The sequence below is a fragment of the Babylonia areolata genome, chromosome 13 (assembly GCF_041734735.1).
Source record: "Babylonia areolata isolate BAREFJ2019XMU chromosome 13, ASM4173473v1, whole genome shotgun sequence".
Classification (NCBI taxonomy): domain Eukaryota; kingdom Metazoa; phylum Mollusca; class Gastropoda; order Neogastropoda; family Buccinidae; genus Babylonia; species Babylonia areolata.
In genome coordinates, this window is record NC_134888.1 from 10,157,874 (window position 1) to 10,180,342 (window position 22,469).

The 22,469-nt window shown below is 42.7% G+C and overlaps 1 protein-coding gene across 3 annotated transcripts in view; it reads right to left on the reverse strand.

The window, feature by feature from the left end:
• Positions 1 to 254: 254 nt before the first annotated feature.
• Positions 255 to 22,469, reverse strand: part of LOC143289047 (aminopeptidase NAALADL1-like) — a 114,197-nt gene continuing 91,982 nt past the window's right edge. Inside the window, exons 11-14 of one of the 3 annotated variants that reach the window (XR_013056178.1) lie at positions 14,429 to 14,648; positions 13,818 to 13,974; positions 11,095 to 11,329; positions 255 to 10,175 (exon numbers count right to left, since the gene is read on the reverse strand). Coding sequence is in view for 2 of the 3 variants with exons in the window: in XM_076597854.1 (XP_076453969.1) it covers positions 11,158 to 11,329; positions 13,818 to 13,974; positions 14,429 to 14,648 (549 nt within the window). In the remaining variant the exon portion in view is untranslated. Of the gene's footprint in view, positions 11,330 to 13,817; positions 13,975 to 14,428; positions 14,649 to 22,469 lie in introns of all 3 variants that reach the window. The other 2 variants (XM_076597855.1, XM_076597854.1) reach the window with 2 other exon arrangements.

Here is a 22,469-nt window from a genome sequence, read left to right on the forward strand (position 1 = left end):
GTTTGAGCAGTACATTGTGCGCATATCGCAATACAACTGTACAAAAATAAAATTCCATATGAAAAAAAATGTTTTGTTTTGCTGAGAGAACAGTTCTTTAAAAAATTTTATACAGTTCTTTAATTTTTTTTTTTTTTTTTTTTTTTTTTTTCAGATCTGGGTTAAAATATACACTGGGCATCTCAGGGTGTTTGGGAAATATGAGGCGCCAGCACCGAGAAAAGCCTCCAGGGGAAATATGAACCATCAAAATGCAGATTTTTTTTTTTTAATTCAGTACAATGTGCACAATCATACTTTACAATATCGATTCCAAAAGTATTCAGGCCAACACTTATTTTGTCAAAGAAATCTTAAACATTTCTTCAGTGTTTAACATCAGGAAATAAACCAGAAGACAAAACAGAAGATGAAACAAAGAATATATAGCACATAAGAAATGACAAAAACATTCTTTACTCAAGGCATTCATACAAATTTACTGATACTACAGATTGCATGTAAGACATGTGAAAGAAGACAGCCCCTCCGTTATGATTCAGCATGAATGAGATGTCCATTAACCAATAATATGTGTTCACACATCCCAAAATCACATAAAACAGCACCAGATTTTATGTACAGACAGACATCATCAAAACTGTATAGGGAAATGAACCCTGCACATTGTTTAGCTTAACATCCATAATCTTCTCTGGATTTTTTGTCTTAGTACTGGATGATTCATTGCTCAATTCAAGGACACTGCATGTAAATGTTCTCCTCCCAACACACTCATGAAACTAACAAAATTGCTAAGGTCAATTCACTCTCAAAACCCCCTCCCCCACCCACACTTGCATGAACATGACAAGGAGAATGAAATGATGATAGTAAAAAGATGAGATAACAAACCATGGTCCTAACATGTGCGGCATTTAGCACACATATAACAACCCAAGGCAACAAAAGGATTGTCCTTGGCAAAATTCAGTAGAAAAATCCACTTTAGTAGGAAAACAAATTCACTTTCAGGCAGGATAAAATTAAAAAAAGAGAAAAAAGAAAAAAAGGTGGCGCTCTCATTCTAGGATCTGCTCTCCCTGAGAAGAGCAACCCAACAAATCACACACAGAAATCGGTTGCGACGCCTTACAAATTATTAATCACAAACCTGTTCATGATTAACGAAAATTAACCACCCATATTTATTTTCTTTTTATTGATATTCATAAGAAATGATTGAGGTGTTCACTTTCTGTAAACGTGTTCTAAGATACTTGACAGTTTGTATTCCTTGACAGCTTGTGCAAGATCTTACGAAATGAATGATAATACTCCATGATGATAACCAACCAGTGTGTAATCCAGCTGCTTGGCTGTTTCTATCAAAGTATTTATGGTGTTTGTTTGTTTGTTTGTTTTTTGTTGGTTTTTTTGTTCTTTGTTTTTTTTCCTCTTTATAAATGTCTATTAAGATGCTGTTGTTGTAAAATGTCAACCTACCAAAATGGAATTTAAAAAATGTTTAAAAAAAAAGAAAAAGAAAAAAAGAAATCGGTTGCGACAAAGAGTAATACAACACAACACAACACAGCATAATACAATACGAACACAATTTCTCTATCCCCACTCCCTACTCATACACACAAACATGACAAACAAGGGCAATGAAACAATAGCAGTACACTTTCTCTGGAATAGGTGTCAAATCTGAGAAGCCTAAAAAATAACCCAGCTACAAGTCAGCTTTTTTAATAAGAACAACAGTCACAACCATCACCTGATTTGATTAAAAAAAATTTTTTTTACAGCATTCAGTATAGAAATGCAGGCAAGATTGACAAATAAACTGTGGAAAAGACAGCAAAAGTGTGTATCACAAACTTCCTAGTTTGACACCTCTGTGTGAATCTGATATACATGGTACAGAGAGACAAAGACATTACTTTGAGTAGGCTGGAAAAATCACAAGCCATTGAAAATACATTTTAAAATTTTATTATAAGGTAATAATATATGGTGGTGAAGAAGAAAAGCAGTGAATGTGTATTCTTGTGATTTCTCATTGTAAGACATTGTTCCTCAATCTATAGGGGGTGCTTCTGGAATGTACTGAGTCTTGACCAGCAAGAAAAGTCAACCCAACCGAGTGATGCCTCAGGGCTGTGATCAGGGAACAGGCCAGACAGGCACATTTCCTGCTGGAATATCCACTGATCACACACACACACACACACACATTTATTCATACATGTGTGTGTGTGTGTGTGTGAGAGAGAGAGACCCTTTGGCTGCATGTTGTACTCGACACTCAGCTCATATCAGAGTATGACACAAGCATCCGTTGGGCCAACAGCAATGTGAGAGTTCATTGATAATGGTTTTTCCACTGCAATGGGAATTTATTTACAGCTTAGTCCTTTGTAAAGACCCATGACTCTCAAACTAGGAGGCAAAACTGCACCACTTCTGCAGTCTTGGGGCTAGTTGGCCTTTGGGGACCATCTCAACGCTGACTGTCCTAAAGACCTCCTGACCGAAAAAATGGGGATGCAACTTTGGAAAGACACTCTCCACTACAATCAAATTCCAATCCCAGGCCTGACAGTGTGGACAGCAGTTGTCTCCTCTGCTGTTCTGGTGATTAAGTCAGACACAACCAACATGCATACATACTAGGAAACATCACAAGTATTGTTTTGAATTGGGCAAGATACTAAAGATGGTTTTAAATACTGAAATATCAATACTTGAACATGTGTTTCATATTTTCCCAAACATCAAACAAGCATGGGTATACACCCATGACACATGTTCATGTCCATACATTTTTCTTGATAAAAAGCATGCAAGCATTCATGTAAAAAAAAATGCAGGCAAACATATATTATGCATGCACATGCACACAGTCATACCAACAAAGCAGTTCTCACAGCTTTACTTCACTCAGAACCATAAGTGCAATAAAACCATCATTAGACAGCACAAACAATGTACTATCAAGGAACTTACCTGGTTAAAAAAAAGAAAAGATTTCCACTTCAAGTCTCCATTCACCTCACGCCAAGGAGTGACCATGTAAAACTGAAGTGAAATGAAAAGTTTTGCCAGGTATTTTTTCATGCAGAAATCCTATAGGAAAGGTGGGAAGAATTTTTTTTTTTTTTTTTTAAAGAATAATCTCAGAGGCTGTACTATGTGACCCTAGGTCCTCCATGACGGAAGTGCATGATGATATGATATGGATACTTATATTGCGCCTATTCTCGGTCAGAGACCATGGTTTAAGCACTTTACAAACAAGAAGTCATTTGCACAACAGGCTGCCTACCCGGGTAGAGATGACTAACAGCTTCCATTGGGTGCTCATTATTTGTTTCCTGTGTCAGGCTTCAGTCGCACACACATACACACACTCATACAGACATATAACATTTTAATTGTATAACTGTTTTTGTTTATTAACCCTGCTTGTAGACAGCCATACTCTGTTTTTGGTGGTGTGCATGCTGGATATGTTCTTGTTTCCACAACCCACCATATGCTGACATGGATTACAGTATCTTTAATGTGCATATTTGATCCTCTGCATGCATAAACACACAAAGGGGGTTCAAGCACTAATAGGTCTGCACAAATGTTGACCTGGGAGATCAGAAAAATCTCTAGCCCTATTCCACCAGGTGAGATGAGGATCGAACTCGGGGGAAACTCAGGCGAGAATCCAGAACTCCAACCATTTGACCACTGCACCCATGTGCACAGTGCACCATGTGGAAACTGCTAAGATACAAACAATTCTTTCCTTTCTCACATGTGGATCCACTTTCCCGTTCTTCACAAAACATCTTCAACAGCACACAGCACCTTTTCCAAAACAGGGCTTTCACACTTCATTTCTCTACGAAACCAATCTGAAAAAAACACTGCTGGTGAAACAATCACAGATCTTTGTTTCAATGCCTGTGAAGAAAAAACATACATTGTTCTTCATTCTTGTCAAATTATAAAATGATTCAGAATCAAAAATAGAAGGTGGGTTTATATTTATCACATTATTCTATGAACATGCAACACTTACAGCAAACAAACAAGCTGATGAACACTGAAAAACATTTGAATTTTTTTTTAATTTTTTTTTTTTTATTATAATGCACATTACAACTGTGTCAATCATATTCATATGGGAATGCACAATTTTGATAAAAGAAAAAGTTTTTCACATTACTGGAGAGCAATAACTCATCAATCTCCAGGAATACATCTCTCTCGCTCTCTCTCTCTCTCTCACACACACACACACATACACACACACACAAATCGTGACAGTGCCTATTACCCCCACACTGCTTGCAACAAAACTGAGACATGGGTTATGACCAATAAAGCAATATGGCCATACAGAACTCGGAACATAGTGATTCATTACAACATTCCAACATGTATTCACAAAACTCCTACATTGCACATTCCCTCTGCAGGAAGAAAGGAAAAATAAAGTGGATACAGGACAAACAAAGATGATAAAGGACAAAGAAGATAAAACAACATGAAAGATTCAACCAACAGGCAGGATAAGAACAAAGTAATCAGCAAATTTGATCAAGACTACACTACCACATCTCACTACTCTTTCTTCAGACAACCTGTGGCATCAAAATTAAGTTGACAGTTATTTCACTGGGTCAGTTCTGAGCAAAAAGATGCTGCTGGTGATGAAAAAGCAGTTCATAGCTTTTTCTTTTTCTGTTACACTTTGGTACCTCAAGATTTGTCTGGCTTTGGCTGTAATATGCTATCTCAATGACTTTTAACTTAAAATATGCTTGGTTTAATCTATTAAGTGCCAGAAAATTCTGTATTAAAAAAAAGTGCTCTTCCCTTGTCAGGGTTCAGGGGCAATATATTTTTTTTCATTCTAGCACAAAAACTATAGGAGATACAAACAAGAAGTAATGTCTTTTGTGAAGGAAAATGAATGTGGATTCTCAAACTTGGCTTTCTCCCTCCACCCTCCTCCCCCTTTTTTTTTATTGTAGATATCTGTTCAAGCATTTGAAAGTGCACACCTCCACAAAATCACATCCAAACAGAAAACAAACAAAATAAACCTGAAATTGCTTGTTGTCAGATTAGACCAGTAGAAGAAAATAAAGTAAGTATAGGTTTATGAAAACAGATCACAACTTGTGTAGACATGTAAGTGAATAATTTTCCCAACATTGACAAATGTGGGTGGGTACAGTCAACACAAAAAGTTGATCATGTTCTCAGAAACTGAACAGTCAAGCTTTCTGACAGCTTCCTTTAGAGGGAGAAATTCTTTGATGATACTCACTCCTTCCAGACCGCAGCTAGGCCAGTTAAACTGTGTGCTGTGCAACCAGTTTGCCCCCTCTACAAACAGGTCGGCCATCTGATTCAGTCAAAAAGCATGAAAAAGTAAAGCATGTATTTCATGTCCAGTGCACTTTCAACCCTATGTTTCACGTAAATTGTGGATTATTGGCTGTTGTCTGTTTTTAGCTGTAGTGAGTGAAGGGGTAGTTCACTGATGACCATGGCCATACCCCCTTCCATGCCCTCTGACCGGCATTCAACCTATCTTACATCACTCATCCCCCTCTTCCAACTCTACCCTGCATGTACTCTGTCAGTCACAGTCACCTCCTATAAAACGCTGTCTGTCTGGATAGTTGGACTGACTGAACTAGCATCAAACACACTATCTGTCACTGTCATTATCATTCACCTGCATGTTCAAACAAATCATCAAATAATTATGACAGATCATTGTCATTCACCTTCATGTTCAAACAAATCACCAGACAAGAGAGCTCTACCTTCATCGTTATACCTATCCATAATCATAAGCACAGTTTGCAAAATTGTGTAAATACAGTGAGAGGGACCACATTTCTTGCTGTACAAAGTTTTCAATGTCTGTTTTTCATATGAAGGAAGCTCCTTTCCATGTGGTGCTCTATGTGGTCCAGTTAGCAAATCATTAACAAGAAGGTGGTTTACCACCTGACATATGCTCATTTAAAAAGTATTTTTTTTATAATCCTGATACATCAAACTAACCATTCAGAGTCTGTTTATTTTCACTGAACCACATCTGATTAAATGAAATGTCGGAATAGATGCAGGACGTAAGTGGACATCTTATAGGCATCACGGCAACACTTTGTGTAGGACATCAGCTGATGTATTATTGGCACTAAACAATACCAAAACAACATTTAAGATAAGTACTCCCTGTTGCTTATTGACTACAGAATTGTAATATGAAAAAAAAAGCTTGACCATACATACACAATTGCTTTCCATACAAGGGATACATTTTTATTTATAACATTCAAAAGAATTGACCATGTTATGCCATTTTCATATATATACTAATTTTCAAGCACAGCACTTGCTGAAATAATAAACATTCATCTTTTTGCATCATCACCAACACTTTCACTAAATCTCTCCAAAACTGTCCATGAAACTTGCTCTTTCTTTCTTTTTTAACAGAAACAGCATTCAAACTGGCAACACAAGCAGAATATAAATTTAAATAATCTTATCATGAACATGGACCAAAAATCCATCTGAGTCAACAGCTGTCCATGGCAGTAACTCTACTGTCCTGTTATCTGTAGCCACAACTATCCATGGCAGTAACTCTGCTGTCTTGTTATCTGTAGCCACAACTATCCATAGCAGTAACTCTGCTGTCCTGTTATCTGTAGCCACAACTATCCATAGCAGTAACTCTGCTGTCCTGTTATCTGTAGCCATAACTATCCATAGCAGTAACTCTGCTGTCCTGTTATCTGTAGCCACAACTATCCATGGCAGTAACTCTGCTGTCTTGTTATCTGTAGCCACAACTATCCATAGCAGTAACTCTGCTGTCCTGTTATCTGTAGCCACAACTATCCATGGCAGTAACTCTGCTGTCTTGTTATCTGTAGCCACAACTATCCATAGCAGTAACTCTGCTGTCCTGTTATCTGTAGCCACAACTATCCATGGCAGTAATTCTGCTGTCCTGTTATCTGTAGCCACAACTATCCATAGCAGTAACTGTCCTGTTATCTGTAACAACAGCTGTCTATGACAGTAACTGTCCTGGTGTCTGTAACAACAGCTGTCTATGACAGTAACTGTCCTGTTATCTGTAACAACAGCTGTCTATGACAGTAACTGTCCTGGTGTCTGTAACAACAGCTGTCTATGACAGTAACTGTCCTGGATTCTGTAACCACAGCTGTCTATGACAGTAACTGTCCTGGTGTCTGTAACAACAGCTGTCTATGACAGTAACTGTCCTGGTGTCTGTAACCACAGCTGTCTATGACTAACTGTCCTGTTATCTGTAACAACAGCTGTCTATGACAGTAACTGTCCTGGTGTCTGTAACAACAGCTGTCTATGACAGTAACTATCCTGGTGTCTGTAACAACAGCTGTCTATGACAGTAACTGTCCTGGTGTCTGTAACCACAGCTGTCTATGACAGTAACTGTTCTGTTATCTGTAACCACAGCTGTCTATGACAGTAACAGTCCTGTTATCTGTAACCACAGCTGTCTATGACAGTAACTGTCCTGATGTCTGTAACAACAGCTGTCTATGACAGTAACTGTCCTGTTATCTGTAACCACAGCTGTCTATGACAGTAACAGTCCTGTTATCTGTAACCACAGCTGTCTATGACAGTAACTGTCCTGATGTCTGTAACAACAGCTGTCTATGACAGTAACTGTCCTGGTGTCTGTAACAACAGCTGTCCATGACAGTAACTGTCCTGTTATCTGTAACCACAGCTGTCTATGACAGTAACTGTCCTGGTGTCTGTAACCACAGCTGTCTATGACAGTAACTGTCCTGGTGTCTGTAACTACACTGTCTATGACAGTAACTGTCCTGGATTCTGTAACCACAGCTGTCTATGACAGTAACTGTCCTGTTATCTGTAACCACAGCTGTCTATGACAGTAACTGTCCTGGTGTCTGTAACAACAGCTGTCTATGACAGTAACTATCCTGGTGTCTGTAACAACAGCTGTCTATGACAGTAACTGTCCTGGTGTCTGTAACCACAGCTGTCTATGACAGTAACTGTCCTGTTATCTGTAACCACAGCTGTCTATGACAGTAACTGTCCTGTTATCTGTAACCACAGCTGTCTATGACAGTAACTGTCCTGGTGTCTGTAACCACAGCTGTCTATGACAGTAACTGTCCTGGTGTCTGTAACAACAGCTGTCTATGACAGTAACTGTCCTGGTGTCTGTAACAACAGCTGTCTATGACAGTAACTGGCCTGGTGTCTGTAACAACAGCTGTCTATGACAGTAACTGGCCTGGTGTCTGTAACAACAGCTGTCTATGACAGTAACTGTCCTGTTATCTGTAACCACAGCTGTCTATGACAGTAACTGTCCTGGATTCTGTAACCACAGCTGTCTATGACAGTAACTGTCCTGTTATCTGTAACCACAGCTGTCTATGACAGTAACTGTCCTGGTGTCTGTAACCACAGCTGTCTATGACAGTAACTGTCCTGGTGTCTGTAACAACAGCTGTCTATGACAGTAACTGTCCTGTTATCTGTAACCACAGCTGTCTATGACAGTAACTGTCCTGGTATCTGTAACCGCAGCTGTCTATGACAGTAACTGTCCTGGTGTCTGTAACCACAGCTGTCTATGACAGTAACTGTCCTGGTGTCTGTAACCACAGCTGTCTATGACAGTAACTGTCCTGGTGTCTGTAACAACAGCTGTCTATGACAGTAACTGTCCTGGATTCTGTAACCACAGCTGTCCCATAAAAAGTTGAAAATGGAATGGGATAAGGTAATGTGTGACATCCAGATGCAAGAATTTACATGAATGTACTGCCCTGGGCATTCAAATGTTGAAGAAAATGAGTGAACTGACATACTTGCTGATGGGACAACAGCAAGCAGCCTACATTTAAGGTCTGAAGTCATAAGAAATGTAGAAGAGTACCTCAAAAACTAGGTGAAAGGTCATCACACAAGAAAGAATGACAGAGACAGGGAGCAGTGACAAGTTTAACCTCAAAGAAAGAGCACGAGCCATTGATAATCAATTGACAGTTAGTGTCTCCAACCCAGATTCCCTAAAACCTTTATTTATGAAACATGCTGCTTAGACTGATAATCATGGAGGTGAACTGATGTGTTTATGACCCAAGTGGTAAAACTGGGGCAGTTTGTGTGTAAGGGGGCACTGATGTAAGAATTCCCAAATCAACAATGTTAGAAGCAGTACACCGCTTGCCAAGTACAATTCAGGGGAAATGACATGGAACATGAGACAGGACTTCATTGTGTCTGACACTATGTGGTGGTTGCAAGCTGGAAATGGCAAAGTTTGTGATGACTGAGATAAAGGAATGGACATTGTTTTATGAACAATGCGGCAGAACACATGTATTTTACCATGAAAAAGACAAACACGGTGCCCTATGTCTTGGATCATGGCATCACCATCAAGTAGAGATCCACCACACAATCTTCACCATACTCATGTGCTTTTTTTTCCCCAAAGTTTAGCTGTCAATGCCAACTGAAAAACATCTTTCTTTTGTTTCAAGACATTAAGCACCAACGGTCTTCTTTCAAACATGGTACTGGACTGCATGAATTCATGATCATCATTGTAAATGCGTCTGTCAGCTGACACTCATAAAGTGAAGAAATGGGAAAGTGAAATGTGGATGTTACAAAGGACTGTTACAGACAACAACAAAAATCTGTTACTTATAAAACAAAAATAAAAAGAGAACATAAAAACCTCATTTGTAATGTATCATTGCTGCACCATTTCTTTCAGGGCTACAAACGTCCTTTACTGACCACATTTCACGCTCATCCTTTAAGTTTGGACTTCTTTGTTCCATAAAATAAACCACAATAAAACAGATCTTTGGGAATCTCAAAATATGTTCATGGTTCACAATCTTCCAAAAAAAAACTAGACCTTTGGAAAGTTCATAAGTTGACACTGACAATCTGTGAAGCACACTGTTCAAAACATCTGACCTCTGTGGCACTTTGTTCCGTTTCCTTCAACTGAAGATCTGAAGACAGTTACCTGGCTGGCTGTTTGACAGTGTAGTCAACAAAGGCCATCAATTCAAGTGTGCCATGGCATGAGCAGGCTCCTGGTTTAGAGAATCAAAGATAACACTAGGATACAAATCATTCATGAAGTCCAGTGTGTCAATTGCTGAAAAAAACAACTGTACATTTTTAATTCTGCCTCTGATCTGAAATAATTTAAACAATCACAAGTCTGTAAATAATCTAAATGATAAACCTATGAAACTTGTCAAAACATAGGACATGGGAACTATCAGTAATGTCACTCCAAAATAAAAAAAAAATCAAACACTGTGCACCTTTTCCACCATTCAAAAAATGACAATGAATTAGAAGAATTATGATAACTGACACCCACATGTAACCTTCACTTCAAAAACCAGTCCTCCAAACCACAGTCCTAAGAACACACCACCCTCCTGTATCAAGGCACTGTCAGAGACACTGAACTGGCAATGCCAAACACATGACAACCCAACACATCACCTCAGCATTGTGTGACATAAGTCCAACATTTCATGAACGTTCAACAGCCCTAGCCAACCAAGTGAGCACAAAAGTAAAACAAGTAACTTCTGCAGAATCAAAAATATTTCTGAGTGCTCACTCAGAACATCTCTGAACACAGAACACAACCAAGAGACATTATGATTAAGTAAACATCAGAACGCCTTTCAGGTTTTCTGTCTGGCTGACAGCATATTACAGACACGTCTTAATCTTCAACAGTGCTCCAGCTCACCTCTCCCACTTTCCACAGAACTGCAGAGGACAAGAAATGACTCATACTTATCCATCATCTGGATGCACTCATAAAACAGGGCTTCCTCTATCTTACAATGCTGGTGATAAAATAATGCATTTAGATCCTGAAGAAATGTGTACTGGAGGAGGTGATAACACTGATGCTGGTATCCTTTTGCCACTCTTGTGTGTTAAAAATAAATAACTAAAAGCCTGAAATCTCAAACTAAGGATTACCAGAGGAGTTCACTCTCACCACCTGCCCATTTCTCTGCAAAAAGCAGTGAGAGGGTGCCACAGTCAGTTGGTGGTGCGAAGAGCAGAGACAGCTTCAGTCAGCACCAGGTGCAATCTCTCTGTCAACCTGTCGGTGGCGTCCCACACCTGGGCCAGGTCACCTACCCGACACAGCTGGCTGATGACAGACAGGGTGTTGTCACTGTCTGTGGGGTACAACACATGGTGAGGAACCCTGTCACACAACACACACCTCCAATTTTATCATCTTCTCTCCCATCTTTCCCATTAAAGTCTGGCTCATACGTGTGAGAATGTGTTGTTTATTCATTTAGCTTTTTTAAAAAATATGTTTATTTATTATTCAACTCAGTGTCAAAAGCTTTTATCAGATCAACAAAGGCGGAGTGGGGTGATGGGCCGCCACTGATCCAAATTTCTTGAAGGATACCGTCAACTCTTGCAATTTAGCCATTTTTCTGTAGCCTGATGGCTTCTATGGTTTCTTGGAGCATCAGGAGCTCACTGAGTTTGTGCTTCATTGCCTGCTGTGGAATGAGACTGATAGCTGTCATGTCCTACACAACTAGCACTGTAGAGGCTTTGGAAATGTTCTGACCACAGATCTAAGATGGAGTCCTAGTTTGTCAATAGTTTCTTTTCATCTGAGCTTAGAAGGAGACTCAACATTTGGAAGGTGGAGCCATGCACTACTCTCATGGCCTGGTAAAACAGTCTGTAGTTCTCAGTGTCCGCACAAATCTGCGTTGTTTGTGCAAAGTCTGTCCCCCTATTTCCTTTGGATGTCACAGAGCTTGCGTTGGAGCCTGCTACATCAGAGTCAGAAATTACAGGTGCTCAGGAAAGCCAAAATCACCAGCTTTGAGACCATAATGCTGAAGACCCAGCTGTGCTGGCTAGGACACGTCTCCAGAATGAAAGACCACCACCTACCCAAGATTGTTCTATGCGATGAACTGTCATCTGGTCACCGCAACATAAAAGCATCCGGAAGCAGTGAAAAAAATGCGAAGATGGCCCTCACAACCTGTGACATTAACCTCTGCCAGTGGACTACCAAACTGCTGACCAAACTGCCTGGCACCCCACCACCCACCAAGTAGCCAGCACCTCTGAGGCAAGACGTCAAGCCAGTCTGGAGAAGAAGAGGACAAGGCAGAAGAAAACAGGGACAAACAGAACCCACCACAGACCAGGCATTCCCATGCAGCCACTGTGGAAGTCTCCCATTCGGATTCAGACATCAGTGTGCTTGTGCTCAAAAGGACTATACTGATATGACTTTGAATGCATGACGAATGACAGAGGGAGATTGGGGGGACAGGGCAGGGGAGAGAGGGGTTTTGAGAAAGAGTGGTCATGAATGATTCACCTTGAGCTGTTAGAAAGAAAGGGTGCTAAAAAATGTACATTATTTATTAGTATATACATTTGATCCCAAACTTACTGCCAACAAAAAACCGTCATTCAGCTCAGTTCATGATTGTTGCTGCCTTCTTCGCTGCCTTGCAAACCAATTTCACGAGGCCAATTATGTCTCTCCATTTTCCCTTTGCTGTCGACAAAAATCTGTGAGGAGCTGTGTGGACCAGACATTTCCAGCAGTCAGTGATATGTGTGCTGTCTGACTGAACTGTGTATCACCAGCTGTACAAGACAGACAGGCAGTGTGCCTTACTGCTCATGGCCCAGGCTGCCTGTAACAACTGTGGCCAGTTACAACCAACACACCTTGTTCAGTTTCCCCTTGCTTTCAGTCTGCCATAACCATTCAGATGAAAATAGGAATCTTGGCTCAAGGCTGGTTTGTTTTTTGGTTGTTGTTTTTTTTATCAGACTAACACTTTTTGGGAATGCCATATCTTACCAGGTTGTTGACACTCATGTTAAATCATTTACAATTAGATGAACAACTGCTTGGTTTTTCATGGCTTAGAATATTTGATACAGATATATTTGCTAAGCACCTCATACAATGTTTTTAAAACAAACAAACTTCCAGTGCATTCTTCTCAAAACTTCCCTAAAGCCAGATGGTCAGACCTGGCAGGCAACCCTTGACTTGTACTTATTGTGCTATCTCCCACCTTCCCAGTATTCCTTATCACCCTGCTACACATGGTAACAAAGCACCATAATCCACTGTTATCATCTCCCAATATTAAAAGAAATAGCATAATTTTCAGAAAACACTTTAAAAAATCAACCAAAGATAGACCATTCTAATTGCGCATGCAGCTTTTCTCCTTCCTGTCAGCTCTGTTAGTCTTGTCTTTTGTTGCAGAAAAAGCTGATTAAATGTAGACGTTTTGTTGCAGACAATGGTTATGATGACTGGGTTACCTCATAATGACAAGCATTTTGTTTATCTATTCTTTTTTTTAAATTAAACTATTTGATGTTATGAGTCAAAGTCTATGTTTTGGGGTATGTTTTTGTTTTGTTTTTTAAATCATTCAAAGTTTTAGGGTAGTTTGTGTTGTTTGTTTTTTTGTTGTTTTTTTCCCCAAAATCTCCACTTTTGTTTTCGCTATGTGTATGTGTCTCTTTTAATGTTTTGTTTTTCTTTTCTTAATGTATGCTGAAAAATGAATAAAGTCTTTTTTTTAAAAATGTGTTCATGCACACACACACACACACATGTGCATAAGCCAAAACAGGGAACTGAGCAATTTCTTCTGCACTATGTTAGTGTGACTGACCCTTTAGAGTGTGTGATGAAGATGCGTTCAAAGAGCAGCTTGACATCATTGATCATCCTGTAGCCCTGGGTGTAGCGCTTCTGTCTGTACATCTCTATCAGCTCCTCAAACACCTCCGCTGTGTGCTGAAGCCCTCTGGACAGGGTCAGCACACTGTCTGTGAAATCACAATAGTCGGGGTGATGCCATGCAGCCTAAATGTCACAACTTTGAACACACTTGGGAAAAACCTTCTGAGCAGAATTAATTTTTAATATTCATACAGACTGTTTATAAATTAAAAGGAAACAAAAAACAAAACAAAAAATATTCAGGTAGCATAAACTGATGATAAAAAAAAAAGTTTTCTCCCTCCCTCTTCAGGGTTTTTTTCCCCAAAGGTTAAGTAATACTTACTGTAAGTAATATCTGCATAGCACATGCACATGTTTTATTCATACAGCACACACACCACTTCACACACACACACACACACACACACACACACACATATGCATACATGCACACACACAACACTTCATAAACAAACAAAAACATACAAACAAAAACACGCAAATCACCAGAGACACACCCACTCGCACAAAATGAATACCATCAAAGTGATGTCCCACCTAAATCCTGCATGGACTTGGAGCAGGTCTGCAGTGTGTCTGAGGTCTCCCACAGCAGGTTGGTGAGCTCTGTGGTGGCCATGGTCAGGGAGTAGGGGATGATGTCATCGTCCACCATGCTGAGCACCACCTGCATCATGACGCGCAGCACTGCTGTGTGGTACTTATAGTGATGGCCGTTCTCATAGCTGTTGACGCTGGACACCGTCAGGTCATTGACCTCAAAGAGAACACATCAAATGCCTTGTGTGAACATGTCACATTATTTCCCTCAAGGAGGACATATCAAATGCCTTGTGTGAACATGTCACATTATTTCCCTCAAAGAGAACACATCAAATGCCTTGTGTGAACATGTCACATTATTTCCCTCAAGGAGGACATATCAAATGCCTTGTGTGAACATGTCACATTATTTCCCTCAAACACATCAAATGCCTTGTGTGAACATGTCACATTATTTCCCTCAAGGAGGACACATCAAATGCCTTGTGTGAACATGTCATGTTATTTCCCTCAAGGAGGACACATCAAATGCTTTGTGTGAACATGTCATGTTATTTCCCTCAAGAAGGACATATCAAATGCCTTGTGTGAACATGTCATGTTATTTCCCTCAAGGAGGACATATCAAATGCCTTGTGTGAACATGTTATGATATTTCCCTCAAGGAGGACACATCAAATGCCTTGTGTGAACATGTTATGTTATTTCCCTCAAGGAGTACACATCAAATGCTTTGTGTGAACATGTCATGTTATTTACCTCAAGGAGGACATATCAAATGCTTTGTGTGATCATGTTATGTTATTTCCCTCAAGGAGGACATATCAAATGCTTTGTGTGAACATGTTATGTTATTTCCCTCAAGGACACATCAATACTTTGTGTGAACATGTTATGTTATTTCCCTCAAGAAGGACACCTGAGGAGGACACATGTTAGGTCGCTGACCTCAAGGAGAACACGTGAAAAGCTTTGTGTAAACATGTTATGTTATGTATCACAAGGAGGACACATCAAATGCTTTGTGTGAACATGTTAGGTCCTTGACCTCAAAGAGAACACATCAACTGGTTTGTGTGAACATGCCAGATTGTTGACCTCAAGAAGAACACACCAAATACTTTATGTGAACATAGAATGTAGACCACCATTGGGTTGTTTAACTCAAGGAGAACACTTCAAACACTTTGTGTGAACATCTACACATTCTTCGTTACATGTCAAAGTCACACAAGTATAACATGAAATAGTAGATTAGAAGAAAAAAAAGGATCACAGCTTGATACGTTTCAGTTTCAGTTTTTCAAGATGGCTTTGCTGCATTTGGACAAATCCATATATGCTGTGTGGTTCGTCCATCGGGATCAACAAGGACCATCTAGTCATCCTGGGGGTGGGTGGGTTGGGCTCTGTGGGTGCGCAGATGACTGGTCAGGCCAATCCGCGCCCGGAAGGTTCTGACGCAGTGTGGACAGGGGATGGTGGCGGCTGTCAGGGACTTGCTGGCACTGCTTTTCCTGGCCTGTCTGCGTTGCTCTGCTGCAGCGATTCTGTTGGCCTCACAGGATTTGGCGCCTTTGTGAACAGCTCCCATGTGTCGTGGCTGATGTTGAAGGCCTTCAGAGAAGCTTTCAGAGTGTCTTTGAAGCACTTCTTTTGGCCTCTATGGGAGCGCTTGCCATGATGGAGTTCGCCATACAGCAGTTTCTTGGGGAGCCGGTGGTCTGGCATGCGAACTACATGGCCTACCCAGCGCAGCTGGGCCTGCATCAGGATGGTGTAGATGCTGGGCAAGTTTGCACAAGTGAGCACCTCTGTGTCAGAGATCTTCTCTTGCCACTTTATGCCGAGAAGTTTTCTGAGGCTGGTGGTGTGGAAGTGGTTCAGCTTTTTGGCGTGGCGTTTGTAGACCGTCCATGATTCACATCCATAGAGCAGTGTGGTGAGAACTATGGCCTTGTATACTTTGAGCTTCATCTCCAGGGTGATGCCTCTCCTGTTCCAAACATTCTTATGGAGTCTGCTGAAGGCAGCGCTGGCTTTGGCGAGTCTGGCATTCACCTCGTCGTCGATGACAACTGTGCGAGAGAGTGTACTGCCAAGGTATGTGAACTTGTCCACCGCATTCAGTCGTTGCCCATTGATGAAGATGTTTGGTTCAACGTAAGGCTTTCCTGGAGCTGACTGGTGCATAACCTCAGTCTTCTTTGTGCTGATTGTCAGGCCAAAGTTGTCACAGGCAGCAGAGAACTTGTCAACGCTGTGTTGCATGTCAGCTTTGGAGGCAGCATTGAGAGCGCAGTCATCAGCAAACAGGAAGTTGTTGACGGTGTCTGCCCTCACCTTCGTTTTTTCTTGAAGCCTCCTGAGGTTGAAAAGTGAGCCATCTGTGCGGTACCTGAGGCCAATGCCTACATCAGCGTCTCTGAAGGCATCTGTCAGCATGGCTGAAAACATGAGACTGAACAGGGGGGGGGGGGGGGGGGGGCAAGAACACACCCTTGCTTGACTCCGTTGGAGACAGGGAATGGTTCTGAAGTCTCTCCATTGTCTTGGACTCGGGCCAGCATCCCATCGTGTAGTTGCCGTATGATGGTGATGAACTTTCTGGGACATCCGTACTTCGCCATGATTCTCCAAAGGCCATCTCTGCTAACAGTATCGAAGGCCTTGGTCAGATCGACATAGGTGGAGTAAAGGTCGGCGTTCTGTTCCTGACACTTCTCCTGAAGCTGCCTGGCAGCAAACACCATGTTGATAGTCCCACGTTCTTTCCGGAAGCCACACTGGCTCTCTGGTAGGAGACCTTGCTCAATGCGTGCTAAGAGACAGTTGAGTAGCACTCTGGCCAGAGTCTTGCCTGCGACGGACAGCAGGGATATTCCACGATGGTTGTCACAGGCCTGATGATTTCCTTTGTGCTTGTACAGGTGTATGATGGAAGCGTCTTTGAAGTCCTGTGGAACTGCCTCATGCTGCCAGATGAGCTGGAATAGCTGATGGAGCTTCTCAGTCAGCGCCATACCACCTTCTTTGTAGACCTCAGCTGGAATGGAGTCTGAGCCAGGGGCTTTGCCATTGGATAGCAGACAGATAGCTTTCTGGGTCTCCTCCAAAGTTGGAATGGCATCCAGCGACTCACTGACTGGCACCTGGGGGAGTCAGTCGATGGCTTAATCATTGATGGTGGAAGGGCGGTTCAGTACGCTGTCAAAGTGTTCAGCCCATCTCTCAAGGATCCCATCCTTGTCAGTGATTAGGGTAGAACCATCAGCGCTGAGGAGTGGAGCAGATCCGGAGGTGGTGGGACCATAGACTTCTTTTAGGCTGTCACAACCCCTAAGGGGATGCCCATGAACCCCCACCCCTTCCCAGACTAGCTAACGTCCCGACAACACAAACACAGAGACACAGAAGAGTTCAGCTCGTTGCTTTACTGAGGTGATGCAAAAATACATAAATAAATACACGCCACAAAACAAGGCATTACAACACCCCCCCCCCCAAAAAAAAAAAAAAATAATAATAACCTCTGTCTAACCACCGCACAATTTATGCCATTCACAGTCAACTGCAGCGCCAGTGCTGCTCAACCCCGCCGCCAGAGTTCAAACTTGCGCTGACAGCTGAAAACGGACACTTGTAGCTTGATGGCTGAAGCTGGTCGCATGTGGGACAGTGGGAAGGTGGGAAAGGGGTAGATGGAAGTATGGAGCGGGAGCGGGAGGGGGAACGGGAGTGAGGAAGTTTCCAGGCTTGTGTTCTGGGGACCCATCGAAGGCAGCGGCACGGAAGGGAAAGGAAACATCAGAAAATCTGTCACCAGGCACGTCACTGGCCCAGAGTGAAACAGACTAATACAGAAGAAGGGGTGACAAAGGGAAACGCCCCCACTACTTCACCGACGGCGCCCTACAGCACGCACGCTGGAATGGCGACCCGTCTCTCTGCAAAGCTTGGCCTCAACAGCCCAGAGAAATCTATCTTTCCTAACCAGATCGACTCCTGAACTCGCTCAGAGTTAAAAATTAAAAAAAAACGTTCAGGAGAAGGGACATGCCACACGTGCAAAAGCATGAAGGAGAGAGGGAGGTGAAGGAGAGGGATGGAAAGAGGGGGAGAAGGGAGAGAGAGGAGAAGAAGGGGGAGAGAGGAGGAGAAGGGAGAGAGAGAGGAGGGAAAGAAGGGAGAGAGAAAGGGGGAAAAGGGAAGGGGGAAAAAAATGCAGGCATGCATGCACGCAGATCGCCAACGAGCCGTGACACAGGCCGTTATAGAAGTTCTTCATGTTGTTCCTGTCTGCAAAGCCCTGGATCTCATCAGCTTTGCTGCTCAACCAGGAATCCTGCATCTGCCGCAGCTTCAGCTGGATGGTGCTGCGTGCGCTCTTCATTATGTCTTTCTTTGACTGTGACTTGGGATCTTCAATGTGGGCTCTGTAGGCTTGGCGTTTGTCTTCCAGCAGCTGCTTGATCTCAGTGCAGTTCTCATCAAACCAGTCTTTGTGCTTCCTGGCAGAAGGCCCCAGGCACTCCATGGCAGTGTTGTACACCGTCTCATGCAGTGCGCCCCATGCTGCCTCCACATTCTGGTTGTCCAGCACGGTGGACTCAAGGCATTCCTCCAGGGTGTCAGCAAAGCTCTGCTTGACGTTGCCTAGCTCCAGATTGTTGACATTCAGGCGTTTGGGTGCTTTCATGCCCTGAGGCCATCTCTTGGGCTGGACGCGGTGGTTGAGTTTGGAGACGATAAGGCGGTGGTCTGTCCAGCACATGGCCCTCGTGACTCGTACGTCCTGCCTGTCCCTCTTCCTGACGATGACGAAGTCGATGAGATGCCAATGCCCAGAGCGAGGATGCATCCATGACATCCTGTTACGGGTAGGGAGGCAGAAGACGGTGTTTGTGATAAGAAGGTCGTGCTCGGCACATGTCTGGAGAAGTAGTTGACCATTGCTGTTACAGTTGCCAACCCCATGCTTCCCAATCACGCCTTCCCAGGAGGTGCTGTCACGGCTAACTCTAGCGTTAAAGTCACCAAGAATGATGAGCTTGTCTGTGTTGGGAACAGTGGTGATGACAGCGTTCAGGTCCTCGTAGAACTTGTCCTTGATCTCATCCGGGTTGGTCATGGTGGGCGCGTAGGCGTTGACAATGGTGGTTAACTTCTTCCCGTTGTATATAGGGAGTTTCATCGTCATCAGGCGATCGTTCACTCCTTTCGGGGAGCCAGCCAGCTTGCCAACAAGGGTTGTCTTCACTGCAAAGCCAACTCCAGCCTCACGTCTCTCTTCGGGTCTGCGACCACTCCAAAAGAAGGTGTAGCCTGCGCCTCGCTCACAGAGTTCACCTTCTTCTGCCAGTCTGGTCTCACTTAAGGCAGCGATGTCGATGTTGTACCTGGCTAGTTCACTTGCAATGAGTGCTGTGCGTCTCTGTGGTCTGTCTGAGTTGCCTCTGTCCAGAAGCATACGCACGTTCCATGTGGCAATGGTCAATGGGGTGCTCCTTGTTTTCTTCTTTCTTTCCTTTGTGTGTCGACCGCTTGAGTAGGGTCCCCGTCAGCCGCGGAATGCTGACTAGGGTGGTGTGGAGCAGGCAATGTTTAGGGCACCTTTTCTAGCCCCTTCCTCATGCCATGGAGGTGAGCAGTGCTGTCCTGAAGAGGGCTGCTCAGTCGCTCAGGGGGCTGCCGATCTCCACCGCTGCTCCAGTCGCTGAAAAATGACCCTATGGCCTGAGCCGCCTGTGTGCAGGTCCACGGCTACGACTGCCAGCGTACCCACACCTGTTGCTTCGTCGCTCGCCTGTCGCCACAGGGCTTGGAGAAAATGATGGTATGGGATGAAGGATGACTGATGACTTGCGCGATGACTTTGTTTATAGTGAGGAGGAGTTGCGCACCATCAACCTCACTCTCTTGTCCGAGACCGTCTGTATCCAGTGGCAAGACGAGGTCAAGACGACTGGAGATGGAAACGGATGCAGTGGATGACCAGGATGTCCTATGTGCCTCATCCTGCCCTCAGCACTCCATAGTGCTCTGCTGCAACCGCCTTCCTCTCCGTTGAACCATGAAGGTTTCTTCCACAGAGTCCACCGGATCCAGTCTTCACATGCTTAGGTAGACAAGCCCTAACTCACCAAGGGTTTGAAACCCGTCGGCTACCCTCACCTAGTTTAGCCAGCCTGTCAAAGCCGTTGCCCAGAGGTTGGGCACTGCCGCATGCTAGCAGCTTCTTGGACCCATAAGTGAGAGCTGGGTGCTGGTGGGAACCAACAGAGGATGAACCACTCCCGGAAGAGCGTGACAAGCCCCCCTCTAGAGGTAGTACCCCTCCCGTGCACCCCCTAACCCCCCCATATATGCTACACAACATCTGCTAGGCAGATCTTTGACCAGCAGCATAACCCAACGCGCCAGCCAAGCCTTGAGAGCATACATACATACATATATTATATATATATATATATATATATATATATATATATATATGTGTATATATATATATATATATATATATATATATATATATATATATATATATATATTTGTGTACCTTTCAGACTGGTTTTTTATACAGAAAATTGCCAGAGGACAACACTTACGTTGTCATGGGTTCTTTTTCTTTGGTTTGTTATCTCGTCTGAATGAGAATGGGAGTAACGGCAAGACCTGGGTGCAAACTCAGATCCTCCTGGACACTGCATTGGCAGATAAGCTTCTTAACCATTCTGTCACCTCCTACCAAAGAGAAAGAGAGAGAGAGAGGGAGACAGACATAGAAAGAAAGAGTGGGAGACAAGACAAGACAAGACAAGACAAAGTTCTTTATTTTCAAGGAAAACAGATATGCACTTGCGTGCTTTTTTACAACCAGTCACCGCCCTGAACAGGGTCTATGCTGCACAATACTACATAAAGTCATAAGCATGGTAATGAAAAGATACATTAAAAAAAACACAAAAAAACATGCACACACACACACACACACACATATACACAGGCACACAGAGGCACAAGCTTGGTGTTAATAAAATACACAGGAAAAAAAACATAAAGAGCTTCAGTTTCTCAAGGAGGTGTCACTGCGTTCAGACAAATCCATATACGCTACACCACATCTGTTAGACAAACGCGCTTGTCAGGCCATGAGTGCATGCTTATATATTTGTGTTCCTATCAGAGTTGATTTCTTTTTACATGATTTTGCCAGAGGACAACACTTTCGTTGCCATGGGTTCTTTTTCAGTGTGCCATGCGCTTGCTGCACACGGGACCTCGGTTTATCGTCTCATCCGAAAGACTAGACGCTCAGTTTGATTTTCAAGTCAAACTTGGGAGAAAGGGCAAGAGCGGGATTCAAACCCACACCCTCACGGACTCTCTGTATTGGCAGTTGAACATCTTAACCATTCTGCCACCTTCCTCCTTAAAGGAAACATAAAGAACACACCCACATACACACACACACTGAGGCACACACACACACACACACACAGAGGCACACACATGGTATTAATAAAATACATAATAAAATGAACATAAAAAGTCACGAAAAATACACACGCACACACATACATACACACACACACATACATGCATAGATGTTATCAAATACTATACTACTGTAAATATGAAACAGTAATTCTAACAGAGATACACATAACAATAATGCGGAGATTGCATTTTAATTAACCAGTAGAGTGCCTATAAGACGTCAGCTGACGTCCTACAAAAAGTACTGCCATGGTACCTTTAATACGTCTACTGATGTCCTGCGTATGTTCTGATTTTTCCTTCATTGGAGTTTGGTTCATTTCATATAAACAGACTCTGAACACTTAGTTTGATGTGTCTGGATTATAGAAATACTATTTAAATGAACATTCATCAGGTAGAAGACCCCTTTCTACTGGATGATAATTTGCTAACTGACCACGTGATACACGTGGAAAAGGGGATTGCATCATGTGCAAAACAATGCGTTGAAAACTGTCCAGTAAAGCAAATTGTCTCAGTCAGCAGATTTACC